Source organism: Phalacrocorax carbo, chromosome 2, assembly GCF_963921805.1.
Source record: "Phalacrocorax carbo chromosome 2, bPhaCar2.1, whole genome shotgun sequence".
NCBI lineage: Eukaryota > Metazoa > Chordata > Aves > Suliformes > Phalacrocoracidae > Phalacrocorax > Phalacrocorax carbo.
In genome coordinates, this window is record NC_087514.1 from 91,378,160 (window position 1) to 91,397,944 (window position 19,785).

A 19,785-nucleotide genomic window follows, 5' to 3' on the forward strand; every position below is an offset into this window, starting at 1 on the left:
ATTTCCTGAAAGCCCTTCTGAGACGGATGCTTGGGGAGCTGCAGATGTGACAGTGAGTTATTTTAGTATTAACTTCTAGGTTGATCCTGCCAATATTTTAATTGTATATGGCTTTATTGTATTAATCTCCTTGGAGGATTTCTAAGTTTACTTTTAACTAGATAAAGCTTTGGTGTTGAAGAAATAAAGTTTAAAGGGCATAATGTGCACCTTTGTTTATACTTCCAGTAAATTACTATAGATCACAGAATATCCTGAGTTGGAAGGGACCTGCAAGGATGATCAAGGCCAAATGCAGCTGTTGATAGCACTCTGTTCTAGTATAAATCATCAGTAACATGTATTTTGAGAGTTTAGCTTCCACTTTGCTATTCTCACTGCAGTGCTTATGCCTTTCACAAATAAATAACATGTATTTATGTGATAGATTCAAGCCATACTTGAGATTCTTAAGGCATCATTCATTTTAATGGAGAGCATTTCCACTACCTGGCTGACAGTGCAGCTCCAGTCATCCTGGCACACTGGAGTGGGCAACACACCATGCAGATGCAGCAAATACAAGTGAGTAGGGGCACAAACTTCCTAATCCAACTTTGTTGCCAAACCTGCTGTATGGCGGAAACGAACCCTCCGCCTTGCATGAAAGGCCTTTATGTACAGCCTTTTAACAACAGACAGTGTACCCTCTAAGATATTTACAAGGGAATTAATGGGAGATGACTAACCTCAGGAAAAGCTGGTATCAAATATGTCTGAATCTCTTGGGTCACTTCAAATGTGCCAGTCATGCTATTTAGGCCTATATATTATGTAAAACCGTTGCATTCAAGTCACTGAGTTGGCTGCAGCTTAATGAATACACATTAATCCATCTCTATCAGTTGTGATGAATACTGTACCTCGAGGAGTTGTGGGGCTCTAAAACAAAAAGGGCTTAAGACGCCATATGAGCACGAAAGATAAAAAGAAATAATTACAAGGAAGGATTTATAAAGTTCTGGAAGACAATCTTTCAGTGTATTAATATCTAACAGGCAACGAAACTCTTTTCCTTTAAAAAAAAAACCACCAACCAAAACACGTAGCTTAATATGGAAGTGATGAAGACACAGTAAGAGGATTAGTTTATAGTGGTTGTGGAGTTTACTAGCAATTACAAGGTCTGGCTTCACAATTAGTATCTACACAAATTAAAAACAAAATCTGTGAAACACTGCTCTAATTTTAATACTATATTTAATATGACACTAGAATATATAACACAGACCTGTAATCAATCTGGGTAACAAAGCTGGCATTTCTTTTTCTCAGATTTCTCTCCCTGTGCGTGGCTTTCAACCGTACGGTTAACTTGGTGTCAGCTGCTCATTACCTTGAACAGGAATGGAGAAGCTGCTCTTTACTTCTGTAAATTGCCTTCTTCGTACGTGACGGGAACAAGAAGTTTGTGCTGGAGAAGAAATTCCAAAATTTGCTAATGAAGCTGCACCTCCCAGCTGTTTAACTGCAAGGCCAACACAACTCAGCCTGCGCGTGTCACAATGGGAAACATTTGTGTAATCAAAGGATCTCCACATCGTGCCGCTGGCAATGGCTTAGGAAAACCTTACCTTGCTGAATACAATACAGGTTAGCTCTACAAGAAACTCTTCAAGTGGCCACGTACTGCTAGTGAGTACTGCTGCGTGTCAGTCGAACAACCTAACAGCGGGGTTCTGCACCCGGCTCCAGCCTCTCCGCCCAGAAAAGCTGGGACAGGGCTTCCATTCAGCAAGAAGGGAGCTTCACAGACTGGTGCTCCGCTTCCGGGACGTGGGGACCTGAGTCTGCCCGTTGCCTTGAGAGGGGCTTAATGCACAACCAAGAAGGTACTTACTACTTTTCTCCTCTCTTTGTAATACGGAAGTAATTACACTTACCCACATTTGTAAAGTGCTTTGAGGTGCATCACTGAAGAATGTGTAGTAGTGCCAATATTACTTGTATGGAAGTGGTTTTGCAATCAGAAATACAGATCAACCCTTGCTGAAAATTATTTAGGGGGCTGGAGGTACAAACAACTTTCCAGGCAATGCGGCTCCAGGGTTCCTGAATATATAAACACAAGTGTAACCTGTAAGATAATTTACAGCCTAATTCTATTTCAGACATCAATTAATGGAAACTTCCCAGATCAAGAATGGTTCTTAATCCTATGCTCAACCTAGTAACACATTTAAAATTAAGAGTTTCCTTGAATAAGCACCGTCTTAAACGCTTTACTACACTGTAGGCCTCACACACCAAAAAAAGGACAACTAGCACAGGACACAGACACACTGTTGTGCTTTAGCTCACAGCTGGAGCGGCATTAACATACACTTTCAGTTCCTTGTTACCTGCATATCCAATTTGCTCCTACATCTGTGACAATTGCCCATAGGGATAAGGTGTACAGGTGTATACCTAGCATATTAAAAAATGAAATTAATCCCTGCTGATAAAATTAAGTATTATTTTGATAACAGCTTCCATATGATGACATTCCATTTCTCTTTACAAAGAACAATATCACTGTATTGTTTAATCTGCAATCGTCCCTTTGCCTGCCCATCTCCTGGTCTTTGACTTATTTTTATAGTGGCAAATGTTTTGTCTTTTGGTTCAGCATTTTGACATTGAAATAAGCCTCCCGCTTCCTTGTCTGTAGGGAAATTCTCCCTTACTAGAAAAACGGGCTGCTAAAGAAGAGAGCTGAGCAAGCTCCCTGACATTTTACAGGGTTCAAGGACATTAAATACCTTCTTTCTAAGCTCCCTCCCCACCTTCACACGTTAACTGGAATCACTAAAGTGATTCATACCTTCTTAAAACACAGATGAACATTTAACAGCACCATTGATGATGACTTATAGCAGAGAAAGTATAAATACAATCTTTCCCACACTAGTATTTCTCAGCGCTCATCAGCTTTTGATCCAGAACTGACTTGCCAGTCAAGTTTTCTGCAGTCAAGGACTAGGAATTAAGCAATTCCTGTTTAATGAGGGCATACTATTCTGAAATGATATCTTTGAAAACAAAAACCAAACTGAGTAATCATTGCATACTTCAGGTAATTAAAAAATTCTCTTTGAGTGTAGTTCATGGCAAAACTAAGTCTACAAAGGCTGTACACTCTTTGTACTGTCCCACCGCAGCAGATGTTTCAGAAAAATTAGACAGTACCAATAAGTCACCATTGAATTGCCCAGCAAAGTATTAACTGTAGCTAAACCAAGGGGTTACATGAAGTGAAGTGGTATAATGTTAAAGAACAGATCAGAACAGAACCAGCAGTAATATGAATTAAAGTTGGACCTGGTCCTCTCCCCTGCATTCACAGTGAAAGTAAGGAAAACCACAGACATCAGCTGATGACCATCATCTGTCCCTTCCCTTGCAGAAACATCTGATAACAGCGCAGTGTATCCCCGAGGGCTTTACAGGAATTTGTGAGGATCAGGGAAGGCAGATTTCTGAAGTAGCTGGACAGGACTTAACGTACTCCAAGCACCATTGCTGTTGCTCAGTCAGCTCCACGGTCGTGTACGGCAGCCTGATGCCTCCTGCCGTAGCTGCCGGCAGAGGTGTGGGCAGTAAAGATCACAACAGCTCCAGCCAGTGCGAGGATTTCAGCTAAGCTTTGGTCTGCTCTGTTGCTCAGGGGACTCTGTAGGTCTGATAACTCTGGATGTAACATTGTCCACAAAAGTAATCTTGTGGTTTCAAGATCTTCTGGCATTTTCTTGCCACTGTCTGCAGGAATGTATAATCTCTTCATTCAGTATGAACGGTTTTGCTATGGAGTCTTTTATAGTAATTTGTGATAAATTACTTTTTATTCCCTTATTTTTTGTTGACAACTCCTATAATCAGAAAGCTCTTCTTTGGGACTGCCAGATTCCAGTTGGAAAACTGCATACTGCAAACCACCCTGTTTCATTCTACCTGTCTTCCAAATAGCTGTCATCAATCAAACTTTAGAAAAGGGAAATGTGTATTTCACCCTTCCACTCCCTCCTGACAAACATCAATTTCATAAGCTCCATTCCCATGTCTTACAAGAGCAGTTAATCCTTATCAAAATTCACAGTTCCAGGAGAGTTTAAGAGTAGCTATCAGTTATTGGGAAATGGAGAATAGTCTCATTATCTCATACGCCAGAGAGTTTGATTTAAATATGCATATACTTACAGATTTCAAGCACACTTCCCTGCATAAAGCAAAAATAACCAGGCTGGGTATCACTAACATTTGGAGATGCTGGGTCACTACAGAAACTGCTGCCTTCATATTCAGGAAACTATGAAAAGCAACAGTGCGGACCCTTTTTAACTCATGATGCAAGCCAGGGGTCACAGCATGCCGGGACCCTCACTGCAGCCTTCTGCTCCTGAGCAAATTTCACAGGGCGGTGATAAATCCAACGATTTTCCCACCCTCAGGACTTCAGTACCGCTTCTTTGTTTTTTTAATTGCACAAAGCCCTTCATTAGTAAGGCTGCTGGCAGCGGTGAGTTAGCCTGGCAAGAGGGAGAGCGAGGTCAGCTCAGTCCCTGGCCACTTCTCTGAGTTGTATCGCAGATAGCGGCTGCTCCATGTGGACTCAGAAAGCTGCAGCAGCACCACTGCCAAGCTGGAGCTATATCACTCCACCCCACCAAGGACCTCACCCCAGGCTATTTAAATGACCTTAACTCTGTGTTCCTACACTACGCTACATGGACTATCTCACCAGGGGGGACAAAAAGAGCATGTTTAGTCTGTCAAAGAGAGAATACCAAGTCTGCCAGGGGATATTATTGCTGCCTAAAAGTACCTTGGGGGTAAACACTCTGGAGTTTTTTTAAAAAAAGCTATTTGAGTCAAAGGGCAATGCAACTCTGGCATGTGAGCAAAAGGGTTTAGACTACCCGTGTGTAAATTCAGACCAAAAATTGGAAGGAAGTTCCCAACAGTGAGGGCAGGGTGGCCCTGGGACAGTCTTCCAGTTAGAGTGGAGGACAAATCAGCTCAGCTCATTTCAAAATGATGTTCAGCTTGTTTATCTACCATGCTAGGGGGGGCTGACTGACATTTAGGATGCAGCATCTCCAGTCACAAGGGAGAAAACTGGATGTCCCATGAGGTCTCTCTTTGGTTCCGTGTTCCTAAGTAAGATTGGAGAATCTCTGTGTTCTGGATTCTTTCTGTGTGTACATGTGTACATAAACATTCAGGTACTTGAACAACTTGAGAAAAGAAGAGCTTCTCTCTTCCTTCTTCCTCCAGAGAAAAGAAGAGCTGGAAACTGTTTTCTAGAAACCTTCTTTTATTTCAGGTATTACTGTTAACAATAATGTCCCTAGAGCTTGCTGTCTCCTTCTGAGTGCGTCTCTGCATGTTTCCACATTGAATATTTCTCTCACACGTTTAAATCAGGAGGCCTGGAGTAACCTTCATGAAGTAGGTGGCGTGAGGGTGATGCAAAGCAGTAGAAATAAACCAGAACGTACAAAGCAGCCAGGACCAGACTTCAATATACTCATTGCTGCTCTTCTGCTGTGTGCTGCTACTGTCAAAGGAGGTTCTGGGCACCAGTTTAAGCCTTTAATAGCCAAAGGCTGATGTCATCTTCTGTCAGTCCGTGCTCAGGACGTGGTCCTGGCTGTCTCACGCAGTAGGAATTCCAAAGATGCTCTTGCCGGTGATTGCAACTCCAGATACGGCCCAGCGAACTGCACGGTCAGACTGTAATTAATTTACAGATCGTTCTGTTCAGAAAGTGGGTGGTTTCTATGTAAAGGTAAAACATCAGCTTCGTTGTTACAAAACCTTTCACAAGGTAGTCACGTATTTCCATTGCAAGTTCCTCTGTTTTCTGTGATGTGTTTAACCTGCTTGTGCAGGATATGTGGAAGTGTGGAGGAGCGTTTTATTAGGAGATGTAAACTTTAGTTTTGTTATGGTTCTGTTTTATTGATGGTTTGTCTATTATATGTATGCACTAAAAAACCCCACCAACTAAAAATACTGTTTCACTAAGATTTTATCTCGGGGTTCTCAGTGACAATTTATCTCCCTTAACATTGATGTAACTGGTTAATTGCCCAGAACTCCCACTTTATTGCAGTCTATAGCATTTTTGATGAATGATGTTTCACTGTGATTTTACAAAATGTATTTAAAAGGAAAGATCTCAGGCAGTTACAGCCCTATCCAACTGATATTACTCAGCTAAAACATCCCCAGGAGCATAGGGATTTCTCTGAATAAATACTGTAGCATGGTACACTTACCATACAGAAAGTCATGCTTTCACACTGCTAATTGTATTTATCTGATCATAATTTTCCTTTTCAGTAATTCATTTAAAAATCACATTTTGGGGGAAAAAATACTGCTCTTTAGCGGCTGCTTCTAAGCAGTCTTCAAGAAGTAATTTCAGTCATTTTAGTCCCTGAAGTACAGTGACAGACTAACAGTACTAGACTCAGAGGAAGTTTCAGTCATGAAGCAGTGCTTTCTCTCCCTCTATATATATACATACACACACATATATGTATATTCCGAACCCCCCCCCATTTCCATGTTTCTCTCCATCTTGGCTAAGAGATCATTTCCTCAGACAAGATCGCTCGGGCCCAGTGCTTGGGTTCTGCGCTGAGACAGGCAACAGGGAGAACGTGTCAGATTGGAAAGAGTGGAAGGGGTACGCTCACTGAACCTGTAAAATCATTTCACGCATGCTGCCAGGTGGCCATCGGCCAGCAATTACTGCTAAGCACCGACGCTCCTGGTGAGGCGCACACAGGTCTCATTATCAGCGCTCCAGGCCGTACGGTTTCCCTTCATCAGCTCTTTCTGTGAAGCCTTCTGGTAAGACTCCAGGAACATAACCACCGAGCGCAGGACAGAGCCCTGGAATAATTTAAGAAGGGGGATCCAGACCCACGCCATAGGGCGTGGTGGCACACGACGCCTCCCCGGGGTCAGCGAGGGGAAGCGGTGTGGCTTCCAGCACATTCCGGGCTCCCGCCCTCACGCTCCCCCGGCCCCTAGCACCGGCGGCGGGGGGCGGTGACGGGCAGGGCTGTAACGCACTGCGGGAGCCTCTCACAGGCGAGGCAGGTTTTCCTGCCTCGGAAAAAGGCCTGGGGGGGGCGGGGGCCGCCTGAGGGAGAAGGCCCCACCCCTTTCCCCCGCCGAGAGCAGGGAGGCCCGGCGCGGCGGGAAGCGGAGCAGGCGCTGCCGGGACTTGTAGTCGCCCGCCGGCCGGCCGGCCCCGGGACTACACTTCCCAGCAGCCACCACGCCCCGCCTTCCCCAGCCCCAGGCGCCGTCACGTTGTGTTTATCGGCGGTGCCCCGCCCCGCCGCGCGAGCGGTGGCGTCAGCCCCGCCGGCCCCCCTCCGCTCGGTGGCCCTTGTCAGCGGCGAGGCGGGAGCTGCTTAATATTCATGAGGCGCGGGGAGCGGCCGGGGAGCGGCGGCTGGCTCGCTCGCTCGCTCACTCGCTCTCTGCCTCCTTAATGGCGCTGGCGGCGGCGGGGGAGCGGGGCTGAGCCGGGCGTGCGGCGCGAGGGCACCGGCGGAATGCTCCCCGCTGCTACGTAATCCCCCCCGGCACGCGAGCGCCGCGCTCCGCCGGGCCCCCCCGACCCTCCCCCTCGCCGCGGCGGGCCGCCGAGCGGCGCTCCCAGCAGGGCGGCGGCGGCGGCATCCCCGGCCCCGCGGGCAATGGAGCCCGCGCAACAGCGAACGAGAGAAGCCCCGGCGGCGAGCAGCGAGCGGGGGGAGCCGGAGAGCGGCTCCCCGGGCCGGAGAAGTCGGGCAGCGCCTGGCGCGGAGAGCGGCGTGGAGCCGTCGGGCGGCGGCGGGGGACAGCTGGACGGTAAAGGAGCCGGCGGCCCGCGGCGGAGGCGAGGGGTAACCGGCGGCTTCGCGCCCCCCGCGGCGCTGGCGGCCGGCGGGACTCCGGCGGCCCCCGGCGGGGCCGGCAACGCCAACTCCCTGCTCCTGCGGCGGGGGAGGCTGAAGAGGAACCTCTCTGCCGCCGCCTCCTCCTCGCCCGCCGCTGCCCCCGCCGCCTCGCTGGGCACCCGCAGCCTGGACAGGAAAGCGCTGCTGCTGAAGCCGCCCCGGCAGCTGCAGCCCCTGCAGCCCCCGGAGCGGGACTGGGTGCGGCGGGACCTGCAGCGGGGCTGCGTCCACGTCTACGAGCGCCACATGAACTGCTACCTGCGCCCGGTGCTTTGCACCCTGGAGACCACGGCGGCCGAGGTGGCCGCCCGCCTGCAGCAGCTCGGCCACCGGGGCGGCAGCAGCGTGGTGCGGGTGCTGGGCAAGGCGGGGGGCGCGCCGCCGCAGCCCCCGCCAGAGCCGGCGGCGGCCCCCGCCGAGGCGCCGCCGCCCGAGCCGCCGATGGAGGGACAGCGGCAGCGGCCGCAGCCGGAGGAGGGGGAGGAGAGGCCGAGGAGCCGGCGGGGGACGCGGGGCGGGCTGGCCGGAGGAGGCTGCGGGGAAGCGGCGCGGCCCGGCCGGTTGCCGCTGGGCGGCAGCGCCGAGGAGAGCGACTTGGCCGGCGGCCGGCCGAGCCCGGCGCCCTCCGACTTCAGCCCCGGGGCGCCGCCGGCCGAGCTATACCTGGCGGGGCCGCCGCGCTCCTGCCCCTCGCTCCTGGGGGAGCTGGGGCCGGCCGGCTCCGACACCGAGAGCTTCAGCCCCAGCGCCGAGAGCGTCTCCGACCGGCTGGATCCCTACAGCAGCGGCGGCGGTGGCGGCGGCGGCTCGTCCTCCTCGGAGGAGCTGGAGGTGGAGCCGGTGCCCCCCGACGGGGTGGAAGCAGGTGCGGGGCCCGGCCGGGCCCCCCCCTGCCCAGGGGAGCTGTCCCCGGGGCGGGCAGGGGGGGCGCCGGCGGGCGCGGCCGGCGGGCGGGAGCTGCCGGCGGGGGCCGCGCCGCCGGGGCCGCCCGCCCTGTACGTGCAGCTCCACGGGGAGACCAGCCGGCGGCTGGAGGCCCATGAGAAGCCGCTGCAGATCCAGAACGACTACCTCTCCCAGCTGGGCTTTCGGGACCTGTGGCGGGTGCAGGAGGAGGGCATGGACTCGGAGACCGGCTGCCTCATACGATTCTACGCCGGTGAGTTGGGGAGGTGGGGGGGGGGGGGGGGGGGGGGCGGCGGCGGCGGCGGGCGCGGATTCCCCCGCCTTTCCCCGCCCCGGCGGGGTGAGGGGAGGGCAGGCGGGCGGGGATGCCCCTCGGGCCGCCGGGGCTGCCGCCTCTCACGGGGAAGGTGGCCCGCGGGTGTCGCCGCGCCGGGGAGGGGCCGTGCGGGGAGGTCCCGGCGGTGGCGGGCAGGGCTGTCCCGGGCCGGCTGCCGGGGGAAGCGGCGTGGTAGCGGCGCGCAGAAGCTCCGGGCTGCCCCAGAGCTGAGCCTGTGCCCCAGCAGCCTCCCTCCTTCCCCTCAACGCGTGGGTAATGGAGGTCGCTCTTGTGTTGCTTTCCGTTCCCAGCGGCGGCGCTGGGCGTTCGGGGTTAAATCAGCCTTAAACTACCGCTTTCCCCGGTGCCGCTGCTGGGTCGGGGGTGGGGGGAAGGTGGCAGGGTGTTGCAAGGGTTTGCAGGGTGCCGGCAGCTCTTTGGCGGTCCGGTTCAGCTGTGCGTTGTGCTGCGGCGGGCTCCGAGACCGCCCCGCGAGGGAGCCCGGGGCACGGCGGGCCCCTTCGGCGGGGGGGACGCTCCGCGCCCTTGTGCTCCTGAAACGGGTTGCAGGGCGCGCAGGTTCTCGAGCTGAGAACGGTGCGTTCCTGCAAACAAAACCCTGTACGTAGCTTTCCGTGGTGGTGGCGCCTGCGATCGGTGTTTCCCGTTTGATAGGGTAGCGGGGCTTCACTGAGGGGCTGAGGCAGTAGGCGAGGAAGGTACGCGAGTACAGGACACTTGCACCCTTTGAAAACGGGGTAGTCAAAACCTTTGTAATGAAAAGGCAGGAGCATTTTAATGCCGATGTGCTGTTACAACTTACAGTACGGAATTTGGGGAGTACTGGGTGGAAAAGTTAGCTCCCACGTTGTAATTATGCAACCTTCTGCAGTTTCAGAGAGGTTTAAAAATACCTTGTGTGTCAGTTGAATTGGTTTGTATAAAATACTTACTGTAATCCTGGAACCCCTTGGGTTTTGTGTCCTGTCCATCTGTCCAAGAATGAGAAATTGTTTAGTGTCCAAGTGAGCGTTCAGATACCTAGTAGGTTCTCCTGTGAAATAGCTAAATGTGCTATCCAAAGGTAAGATCGTGCTAGCAAAGTAACAAATACCATCCGTCTCCTTGCCGGTTGGCTGAGCGGAGTGGTCCATCTCTGAGCTGTGAGAATTCAGTGCTTTAACTCTGAAACATACACAGATTCTTCTCTTGAGTGAATTCCGCCGAATGTCAGACGGTAACGGCGGGGTGGGAAGGAGAGCAGTGGGCTAGGTACGTGCCCTGCTTTATTCAGAAGAGAATGTGGGAGTTTGTGGCGAGTGGTCAATTCAGCTTTTCTTCAGATTTCTTGGTCAGTTGTATAATGACCCTGGTGTGACAAGTGCAAGAAATATTATTTGTTGAAGGGATTGAGAGAAATAGGTTAGACATGTTGGGGTTAGAAAGGAGATAAAATATATTTTTTTTCAGATGATGATGGTCATCTGTGTGTTTCCGCTGCACTGTTGAGGGTGGAAGTCAGCAGGTGATACTGCAAGGGATGTCGCTTCCTTTGTTCCCAGCCCCACTATTAAATGGGGACACACAGACACGTTTTAAAGTGGGACAACCATGTGCCTCCTTTCCTAACAGGATGTGTTCTAAGGCAAACACAATCAGAAAACGGAGCTAAGTCTTACACACAGTTAAGCTCGTTTGCATGTAGTTTTTATGCATCAAATGATGAAGTCTGTACGTTAAATGCAGATATTCCAGCTCTGTTTTATTTCAGCGTCTCAACTTGATTGCTAACATAGCTCATACATTCTGGACTTCCTCATACAAAACCACTAAATAGAAATGTATTTCTATAAGCATACATAGGATTCAATTAATGCAAATTTCTTACGCAAGTTTGTATGCTAAGAAGTATGCCTCTGTACTTCAAAAGTGCAGTGTTTTTTGAAATCCTTATCTCTTTGAGGGGATCTGTGATCAACATCTAAAACACTTGTGATCAGGTGCTTGTAGCAGAATGGTTGCAGCATCTAATGTACGAGACCAGCCAAAAAGAGCTAAGAAAGTATTACTGACGTGTAACCATACTGATTTTATGTAACTGTCTTGGCAAGTTATCTCTCCTTCCTTATTTAAAATCCCCCCACCCCCTGAAGATAAAAGGGAGGGAAGGAGAGACACTTAAAAAGAGTACACATCAAATTAAACTGGAAAGGGGAGTGGTTTTTGGCCCCAAAGTTAGGGTGTTTTGCTTAGGAGAAGTACCTTTTTTTTTAATAAATGATCTTCTAGGATTGTACCCTAAGGAAAGCTTTAAAACAGTGATTTCCTGTTTGCCTGGGACTTCATTGGTTTAAGCAGCCTGGCTTGTCCCAATGGATAGAGAACCACTAGCATCCCTATCCCTGTAATTTCCTGCAAGCTGTTTCAGTGGGATTTGGTGATCCTGGTCTTGTATTGATATAAAATGCCATAAACCTAGGCTGGATTTATTGCATTGCTTCTAAAAAGAATTCTTTCACCTAATCCCCTTGGAGCAGGGAAAGGAGACCACAGTAGCAATGTGGGGTGTTGGTTTTTTTTTTAGTTCAGGGGAGAGACAATTTTAAGACTGGAAGATTACTATACTGAAACTTAATATCACAAATTCCAAATAACATGAGATGATACAGCCAACGATTTTTTTAGTGATTACTCCAGGTTGGTAATTTTTCTAGTTGTGGAATCTGGAAATACATACTTAAAAAATAATTGCTAGGAGAACTGCAGGGAATCAGGATTCTTTTATTGACAAAACAGCTTTCTTAAGTAGCAGTCCATGAACATTTTGTAAATGAGCTATCTGTTCTACTAATGCAAAATTCAAAATTTAAAAGCCTCCAATTAAAACCAAAATTTGACACTAGGGAGGTGAAAGTGCTTCCTGTACATTGCCTTGGTTAATTTCAAAATGTGGTTAGGGCATCTTTATTTTGTTATGCCCTCTCCTTTTCTTACTCGGACTGTGAGCATGGTTGACTTCTTCAATCTCTTGACTCTGAGCATTAAACAGATAATGCCATTGCTAAAACAGAATCCCTCACAGCTTTAAGGGTCTGATTCTATTCCCTCTAACATCAATTTGAGCAGAATTGGGCATTAGTGGCTGGTCATGCATGTCAACTTTTCCCTCAGTTGAAATCCATCTCAACAAAAGATACCGTTCTCAAAGTTTGAAATGTTTAATCTCCATTTAAAAGGATATGGTTAAATAGCTTTCCACTGAGATATTACGTTACTGAGTTATGGAACTGCATAAGAATCCATAGTGCAGTTACAGTCATGATATTGTCGCTGGGAGACCGATTAGGTCAGACTTAGTAAACTATTCCTAAAACCATAAGAGTGGCTGTGATCCAGAAGACTTCTCGCAAACTGGTTACAGTATTCCTTATTGCTCGGTAAAAGTAATTTTTGTAAAACATAAGTTGTCCCAGTGGCCTCGACTTCTCTAATTTGCATGTAGAAGGAAAAATAGACGAATATACCAATCTCGTAATTTAAAAACTGTAAAACTGCTTACTTGTTTTGAGACTTTAGATTGAAAATAAGCATGGAATCTCGTTCAGTGCTGTGTTCTGGATTATCCGCATGGCAAGGAGCATGAGTAACATGATCTTGGTCTTGAAGGCTGGTTCAGTACAATGGATGTTTGAGGTGGTGTTATTTGTGATTCTGGCACTTGGCCGCCATTAAGTTCTCTGCTCTTTGATGTGGCGTAGGGCTTCTGTACCTGCTGGTGATATCAAATATACTACTTTTCAGTAGTTGATTGTCTGTAGGCAGAACACTAAGAAATGCCAGATGTATTTAGGGGTGTTAATTTTGCAACTGGCTGTCAGACGTTATTTGGGAAGAGATGTTTTTGTTCGTGTGACCTTTTAGAAAGCTATGAGGAGAAATGAATCCAGCTTTGTCTTAAAGTTCATTGCAAGAAGGGTTGGTCCGTCCAGTACGAAGATAAGGGTGGGAAGATGTAGTGTCAGGGTCAGTTGCAGTGATCTAAGTAATTATTTTTTATTTTTTTTTTTTAAAAAGTACACTTGGTAGTTGGGATCACACTCAGACTTCCAGCTATATGGATGGGTACATGGTTTTGGGTGCTTACTCTTACAAGAAAACGCTGTAGGCCTGGCAATGCTGAGCTTTGTAGAATGTGACAGGTATTGAATCACTAGCTGCTTGTTGTGCTACTTGGTGAATAACTCAGTTTAGCTATTTAAGACATAGGTAAACTTGATTTAAGATGACTAAGTGCTATTTAAAATGTGCAAAGAGAGAGCTGCTTCTTAACAGAGGGTAGGAGAATAGCTGTGCCATAAACAGTTTCTGCCTTTGGAGCACTGGCATAGTTTTGAAATCCAGTATCTTACTTAACGTGGAAGAAATTAATTCACATTAATGTGAATGGATTTTTTTTTTTTACAGATGTGATTGGTAAGGAGGGATCAACGAAAAGGAAAAAGTTCTGCCTAGGGCTGCCGTGCTTTTTATTTTTGGATTTGTTGTTTTTTTTTTTTATTCCTAATGTGACTTGGATGTACTTTCCTTTACCTTGTAATCGTTTATGTGTTGGCATCTCCTGCAAAGAGAAGTAATACCTAAAGCCTGTCACTTTGGGAAACTGTCTTATTTCAATTACATAGTGTGTTTAAATCCAAGCTCTGGCCTTGGTGGGACCAAAGTAGCGAAATTTCTAGTCTTGTTCTGCAGGAAAGTATAAAATAGCTGTGGTGCCATTGGCTTGATCCACCTGTCCGTGTGCGTAGCTGCTTGCTTATCTCCTCGCAGTCGGAATGGGGTCTTTCTAAGGTAGGCGGCTTTGCGAGCTCTGGGGCTGCGAGGGTGCAGCAGCCTTTCCTCCTGCTCGGGAGGAGCCCTACAGATAATGCTGGAATGCTGGTGAAACCGCAGCTGAACTCTGGTATGTGACAGCTGTTAAGTACAATGGTTTTTGCAACTTTTAAATTCTGTTTATTCCTGGCTAGCATCCATAATTTAAGTACGTGTGAAGTACCAACATGGGAGATTTCAGTGTAATGTATATAAGAGTTACTATATATACTAAATATGTAGTACCTAAATTGGTACTTCCAGGAGCTGAATTTCCTCACTGCTGTGGCACGGAATGCAGCTTTCTCCTTTTATTTATTTTTTTTTTTACTTTTTCTTTTCTCATTATGTATTTTGATACCATCCCTCTTTCCGTATCTCACCAGCTATTTCCTTGATTTTTTTTTAAAACTGTGCATAAACATTCTTTGGATGATGAAACTGCCGATATACCTAAAAGGCCTTGTGCAATTAAAACATCCATCTGTTCTGTTAGGACACTGATAGACTGCTATGCATCTAAAGCACTGCGTGGTTCTTGGGAAGATAATAGTACCAAAAAAAAGCCCCAAACCCCAAAACATTTATTTGAAACAGTGTTAGCAACTGGTACGTGCTTCTTATCTACCAAAGCCTACTTTGTGGTCTGATAAAACAATATAAAGAGAGATTTCTTTGTTATACAAGTGATCCTCTGGAAAAAGAAGCAAGTATAAAACACGATGTCTGAGAAGGTCTGAAAAAAGTATATGCATACAGAATTCCATAGAATAGAAGCTTAGAGATAGAAATCCTAAGGACAACTCCTGAGTTACATTCAGCTCTTTAATTTGGAGGGAACCTGTACCTCACATGCTTACAGCTGTATTTCCCTCTGTGTGTATGGGGTGGTCATTTTGAATTAACTGTTTAAGCTATTAGTATCTTGGTTAAAAAAAAAAAAGAAACCAAAGACTGGCTTTCTGTTTGCCTTGGACAGTAGAAGCAAAACCACTTTGACTTAGGCTTCAGCGTTTCATTATTTCACTGCTTGTGGAATGTGACACACTGGCATTTTCGATCAGCTAAATCTGCTAGTGTACTTGTTTCCAGCTTCCTTTGACTCAATTTTATTGTTCTATTTTAGAACTCTTGCTCGAATGAGGATTTGCACTCTGTGAAGCTGTATGTCTGAAATACCCCTGCAATATTCAGTTCTCTGGGTCAAAGAATAAAGTTATTACATTTACCTTTGAGGTGTTTTTGGTGTGAATCCCAATGGAATAGACTTCCATGCTTTGGAGTGAGTTGCAGTTTTTGCAGGGAAACTAACTCAAGTAAAGGGGATGGGGTGGGGGTGTACTAAAGTCCCTTTTGTTTTGTAAGCTTCACTATCTTGGCCATGCGATTCCAGCTTATTTTTTCCTTCTCGAAGATGTTTGAGAGAAATGCAACCAACCTTTGTAAACAACTAAAGACTTTTAAGCTTACTGAAAAATCAGTGTGTCTTAACTTTTTCTAGATTTGGCTCTAAGACAGGAATTCTGAAACAGTAAGCTCTTGACAGGATATTTAAGAAACTTCACAGGAAGACAATGTCCTCATTTTAAAAATAATCAATAACTTCTTGCTTATGATAATCGCCTATGAGACTGGAAACTTGAGTTAGAATTCCATCTGCATGGTAATGACAGAGTTGCATATAGATTTGAGGTGGTTAAGCTCTGCAAACTTTGACACAAAGTTTATGTGAAAATTCTAGATTTTCAGCTTCCTGCTTCACTCAAAAGTGCCTTGTTTTATTCTTTGTGTAACTTTTGTCCTTCAGATGGCTTTTCTGGAGAGTCGAGTTAGCTGCAGCATTACTTTTTTTGAGAAAATAATTTTTACATTTTTCACTATAAAATAACGTGTATTTGCTGTCGAATATATTTTTTCCAATTAGGCTGGCATCTGTCCAGTATGCTGTCTTAACATAGATACCATTTTCCAAAAATAAATAGTGGCAAATTCTACTTGAACATTTTCCTCCTGATTGCTGTTAAATACCGAAGCCATCTTAGACACTGGAGAATTTTAAACTTAAACATTTTTATTTATAGTATATTTTAATTGACTCTTAATTTACTTTTTGCCATATGTGTGCTATATGATAAAATGTTACATATGCAAAGAATAGACATCACTTGCCCGTTGGAATGCAGCAGCTGTCCTAACAGCACGGAGGGACGTATGTGGGTTGTAAATGAATAACAACTTTGTGTCCCACTGAAATTCTATTCAGGATTTCAGGTAGGCAAAATTAATAGTAAAACCAGTTTTCTGTGGTGTCTGTGCTGGCACACTCACTTTGGTGTGTGCCTTTTCTGGAAAAAAAAAAAAAAGCACGGGCAGTAATCACCATTTGGAGTCCTGTCTGTAAGTAACCGGGGCTGTGGTCGCCCTCTCCATACCCTCCGCCACTGTCACATAAAGTCATTTAGTTACGTAAGTTGATAGTCCAAATTCTTTATGCCAGTTGCCACGATCAGGATTGCTCTTTCTTCTGTGTTCAGATAACTAGCTATTCCCGACCCTTTGGGTCTAATGGCTGAGACTTTCTGCTCCTGTAGTTGTGGTTAAAATATGTGGAAGAATGGGAATGTTGCAGAATCTCTTGGGGGTTTTTGTCTCTCCCCCCTTGCCCCCATTTAAGGGGCAAAAATTGTTCTTTGAAGAACATTGCATTTAAAAATGACAACTGTTAAATCAGGAAGAAAGACCTCCTGGTGTGAAAAGTCATTTAATTTCACAACATAGCATGCTATTCTTTGAAGCTTTTTCTGTCAATGGGGAAGCAAAATCTCTTCCAGCTGGCTTTGACTTTGACTTATTTGGAGGGATGCTGAAAATACTCATTGCCCAACTAACTGTGTGTTCCTTGATTTGACAGCTAAGAATAACTATTTACATATTGATGTAAAATACTGAGTTTCAGGGGATTTTTCTCTCCAATTTCATCTAGCTTAGTTCTCAGTGTAGATGGAAGATGAAATTGTGTGAGAGGAGGAGATTTTTAAAGGTAAATTTGGCCCTTTGCAGGATATTAATTGTTCCTGGTCTTGTCCACTGGCAACGGGCATCTTCAAACCAATTTCACTAGGCTCTGAATTGTATTCATGATTCTCAAAACCCCACAACAGCCGCGTGAACCGGTTCCTCTCATCTGCAAGGACTCCAAGTGCCATGCCAGCCTATTTAAATAAAGACAAAACAATGGGCCTTGGTCCAAGGGGTAAAGAGGAGCTGGAATGCTTTTGAAGTTCAGGACCTTAGGCTCTAGGTGCGATTTACATAAACCTCATTATGTAATCTGAATGCAGTTTCTCTTCCTGTTTGTTCGATTTATGAATCTTTGTGTCCAAAGAGAAAGAGATAGTAAGACCTGTAATTAAGATAAGTAGCAGGCCACTCCTTTTCTGAATGCGTTCTCTTGTGAGGAGAGAATTTTACATGCAGCATTAAGGGTAGAACAAAACCTGTGATTCAGGCACCTTCAGTTGATGAGAATAATACCAACTCCTTGCCTTTGAAAAGGCTGCATGCTTCTTTAAACAATAACTATGCCCAGTTCAACCTATTATCTGCTTTAAAATAAATGGTACAAAAAGGCTTAGAGTTCTTACTAGCAACGATTTTGCTTTTATATAAGCCATAGTGGCCTTTATCTAAGCAGGTCTCATCAGTTGTAAAGCTACCTTGAAACGAGTAAGTTTCTAAGTGGACAGTGAGTTTTCTCATCAGGATTGCATACAATGATATTTTGTTGTTCTCAGTCAAACACTTGCTTTTTCTTACTGTTTGATCCTCTCGCTAACTTCTTGTTAAAGCAGGTAGTAAGTAGTAGCACTGGGTTTGTGATAAGAGTCCTGCAAGCTGCAAAGCTAACTATATATGCAGTCTACTTGCTCATAAGATGATTGGCTGGATCTACCAGTGACTTCTTATCACCAGTTATTTTATGATTATTGACTCAAACTGTAAGTGATGGAGGAACGTATTTTTCCTTCTACTATGTGTTACTTAGTGGGACAGACAGACCTCTGGGAGACAGTAGTCTCTGTTAGCAGTCATTTTATTTATGAAGTTTAATTATGTCTGAGACAACCTAATATTGTATGTCACTGTTGGCTTTCTGCATATAGACATATCTGCTTTCATGCTATAAAGCTTGCCTGTTGGAATGAAAAGGTTAATGACAAAACCTGTTATGATAAAGTGGTGGATCACCTGGAAGAAGGCTAGCATGTATAATGTACTGAAGTTAATAGGCTAGGAGCTCTTGGTTTCTTCTGGTACCAGTATTACATGGCTACAAACATCCAGGCAAGATAGTTTGCAGGTTGCAAATGGAATGTTTCTCACAAAGTGAAGTTAATCACGTATGTGTGGGAGATGCAGTTTAACATTTCAGAAATACCAACAGGATCTTGTTGAAAGCTGTGTAGTATGTAATTATACGAAAGGATTCTTCTCCCCCATTTCAGTCCTGGAGTTGAGGAATTTTAATGTACTGTCTTGCAAAAAGCGTGGAGCTCATAGTGTGGTTGTGTGGATTAAAATTTAAATGGTTAGAAGTAGGCCCAAGTTTATATCCTTTCAGAACAAGTAGTTACGTTTCTTGTCTTGGGTGTCCTAGCTAATAAAAGAAAGGACTGGCTGAAAATGGGAATGTGAACTCCAAATTTGAAGTGTTCCAAGCTCTATGAAGTGGTTCTGGATGTGTCTTAGTTCTTTTTTTTTTTTTTGTGGCATGAAAATCATGTCCTTTGTATCAAGCAAAACAGAATCTGTAGCCTGTGTATTCTCTGTGAATAAACTGAAGATTAATGTGATACATTTCAGACTATTAAATACAGAAAGTTTCCATTTCATAACTTCCAGAACAATGGTGTCATCTGTGTAAGTATATTCATTCCCCTTAAGATTAGACTATAGCACTGAGAACTGCTTGGTTTGTCTCTCTTTAATCTTCTTAATAAAATGACAACTTTAATGCCTGCTAATACAAGAGTACATTAAATTCTTTTATTTTGCTTTACAGATTCCATCTTGGAAGTGCCTCTTGTAAGAAAAATGTTTCGGAATGTTCCTTTTCTGAATCTGTGTGATAAAAGATCCTAATTTTGCAACTTGCAGCTTTTTTCCTTCATAATTGAAACCTAGAATGAAAATATGTTAATCAGTAGCGCTAGATATTGAAGTACAAAGATTAAGAGCAGTACAAATATTGTAGCCTGCAGTGGACTAAGTCATATTCCTATGTCAGTGTCAGAACAAGTGTTGCTCTGGAGAAAATGGTCTCCTAGAGCCTGGGGTGTATATTATATTTAATTTGCAACACTGGGTGGGGTGTGATCCTTTGTATAGTGCGCCACTGGTGTGTGAGCAGTTTCAGCACCTCTTGCTGCTTCAGTTTTGCATTAATAGGAAATGTATTTTGAGTTCCTGGCAAATAACTGGTATTACTTATACTGTGGAAGCAGGCAAATGCAGATTAGTCACCTCAGTTGTGAACAGCACTGTCTTGAGACTGTCAGCAGATCGCAAAGCATAGATCAACTGTAGATTCTTGTAGCCTAGAATAAGCTGCTAAACTTTTTTCCTTTTTCTTTTTTGCTCCCTTTCTCCCCCCCTTCTTTGTAAAGGAGGTTTTTGGGTGTTCTTGGCTGCATTTGCTAGCTCACCCAT

General features: G+C 45.5%; 1 protein-coding gene across 1 annotated transcript in view; it reads left to right on the forward strand.

Annotated features, from left to right (window-relative positions):
• Positions 1–7,449: 7,449 nt before the first annotated feature.
• Positions 7,450–19,785, forward strand: part of PHLPP1 (PH domain and leucine rich repeat protein phosphatase 1) — a 144,292-nt gene continuing 131,956 nt past the window's right edge. The window contains exon 1 of the mRNA XM_064443468.1: positions 7,450–9,144. Within this exon, the coding sequence (XP_064299538.1) occupies positions 7,743–9,144 (1,402 nt within the window). The 5' untranslated portion in view covers positions 7,450–7,742. The remainder of the gene's footprint in view (positions 9,145–19,785) is intronic.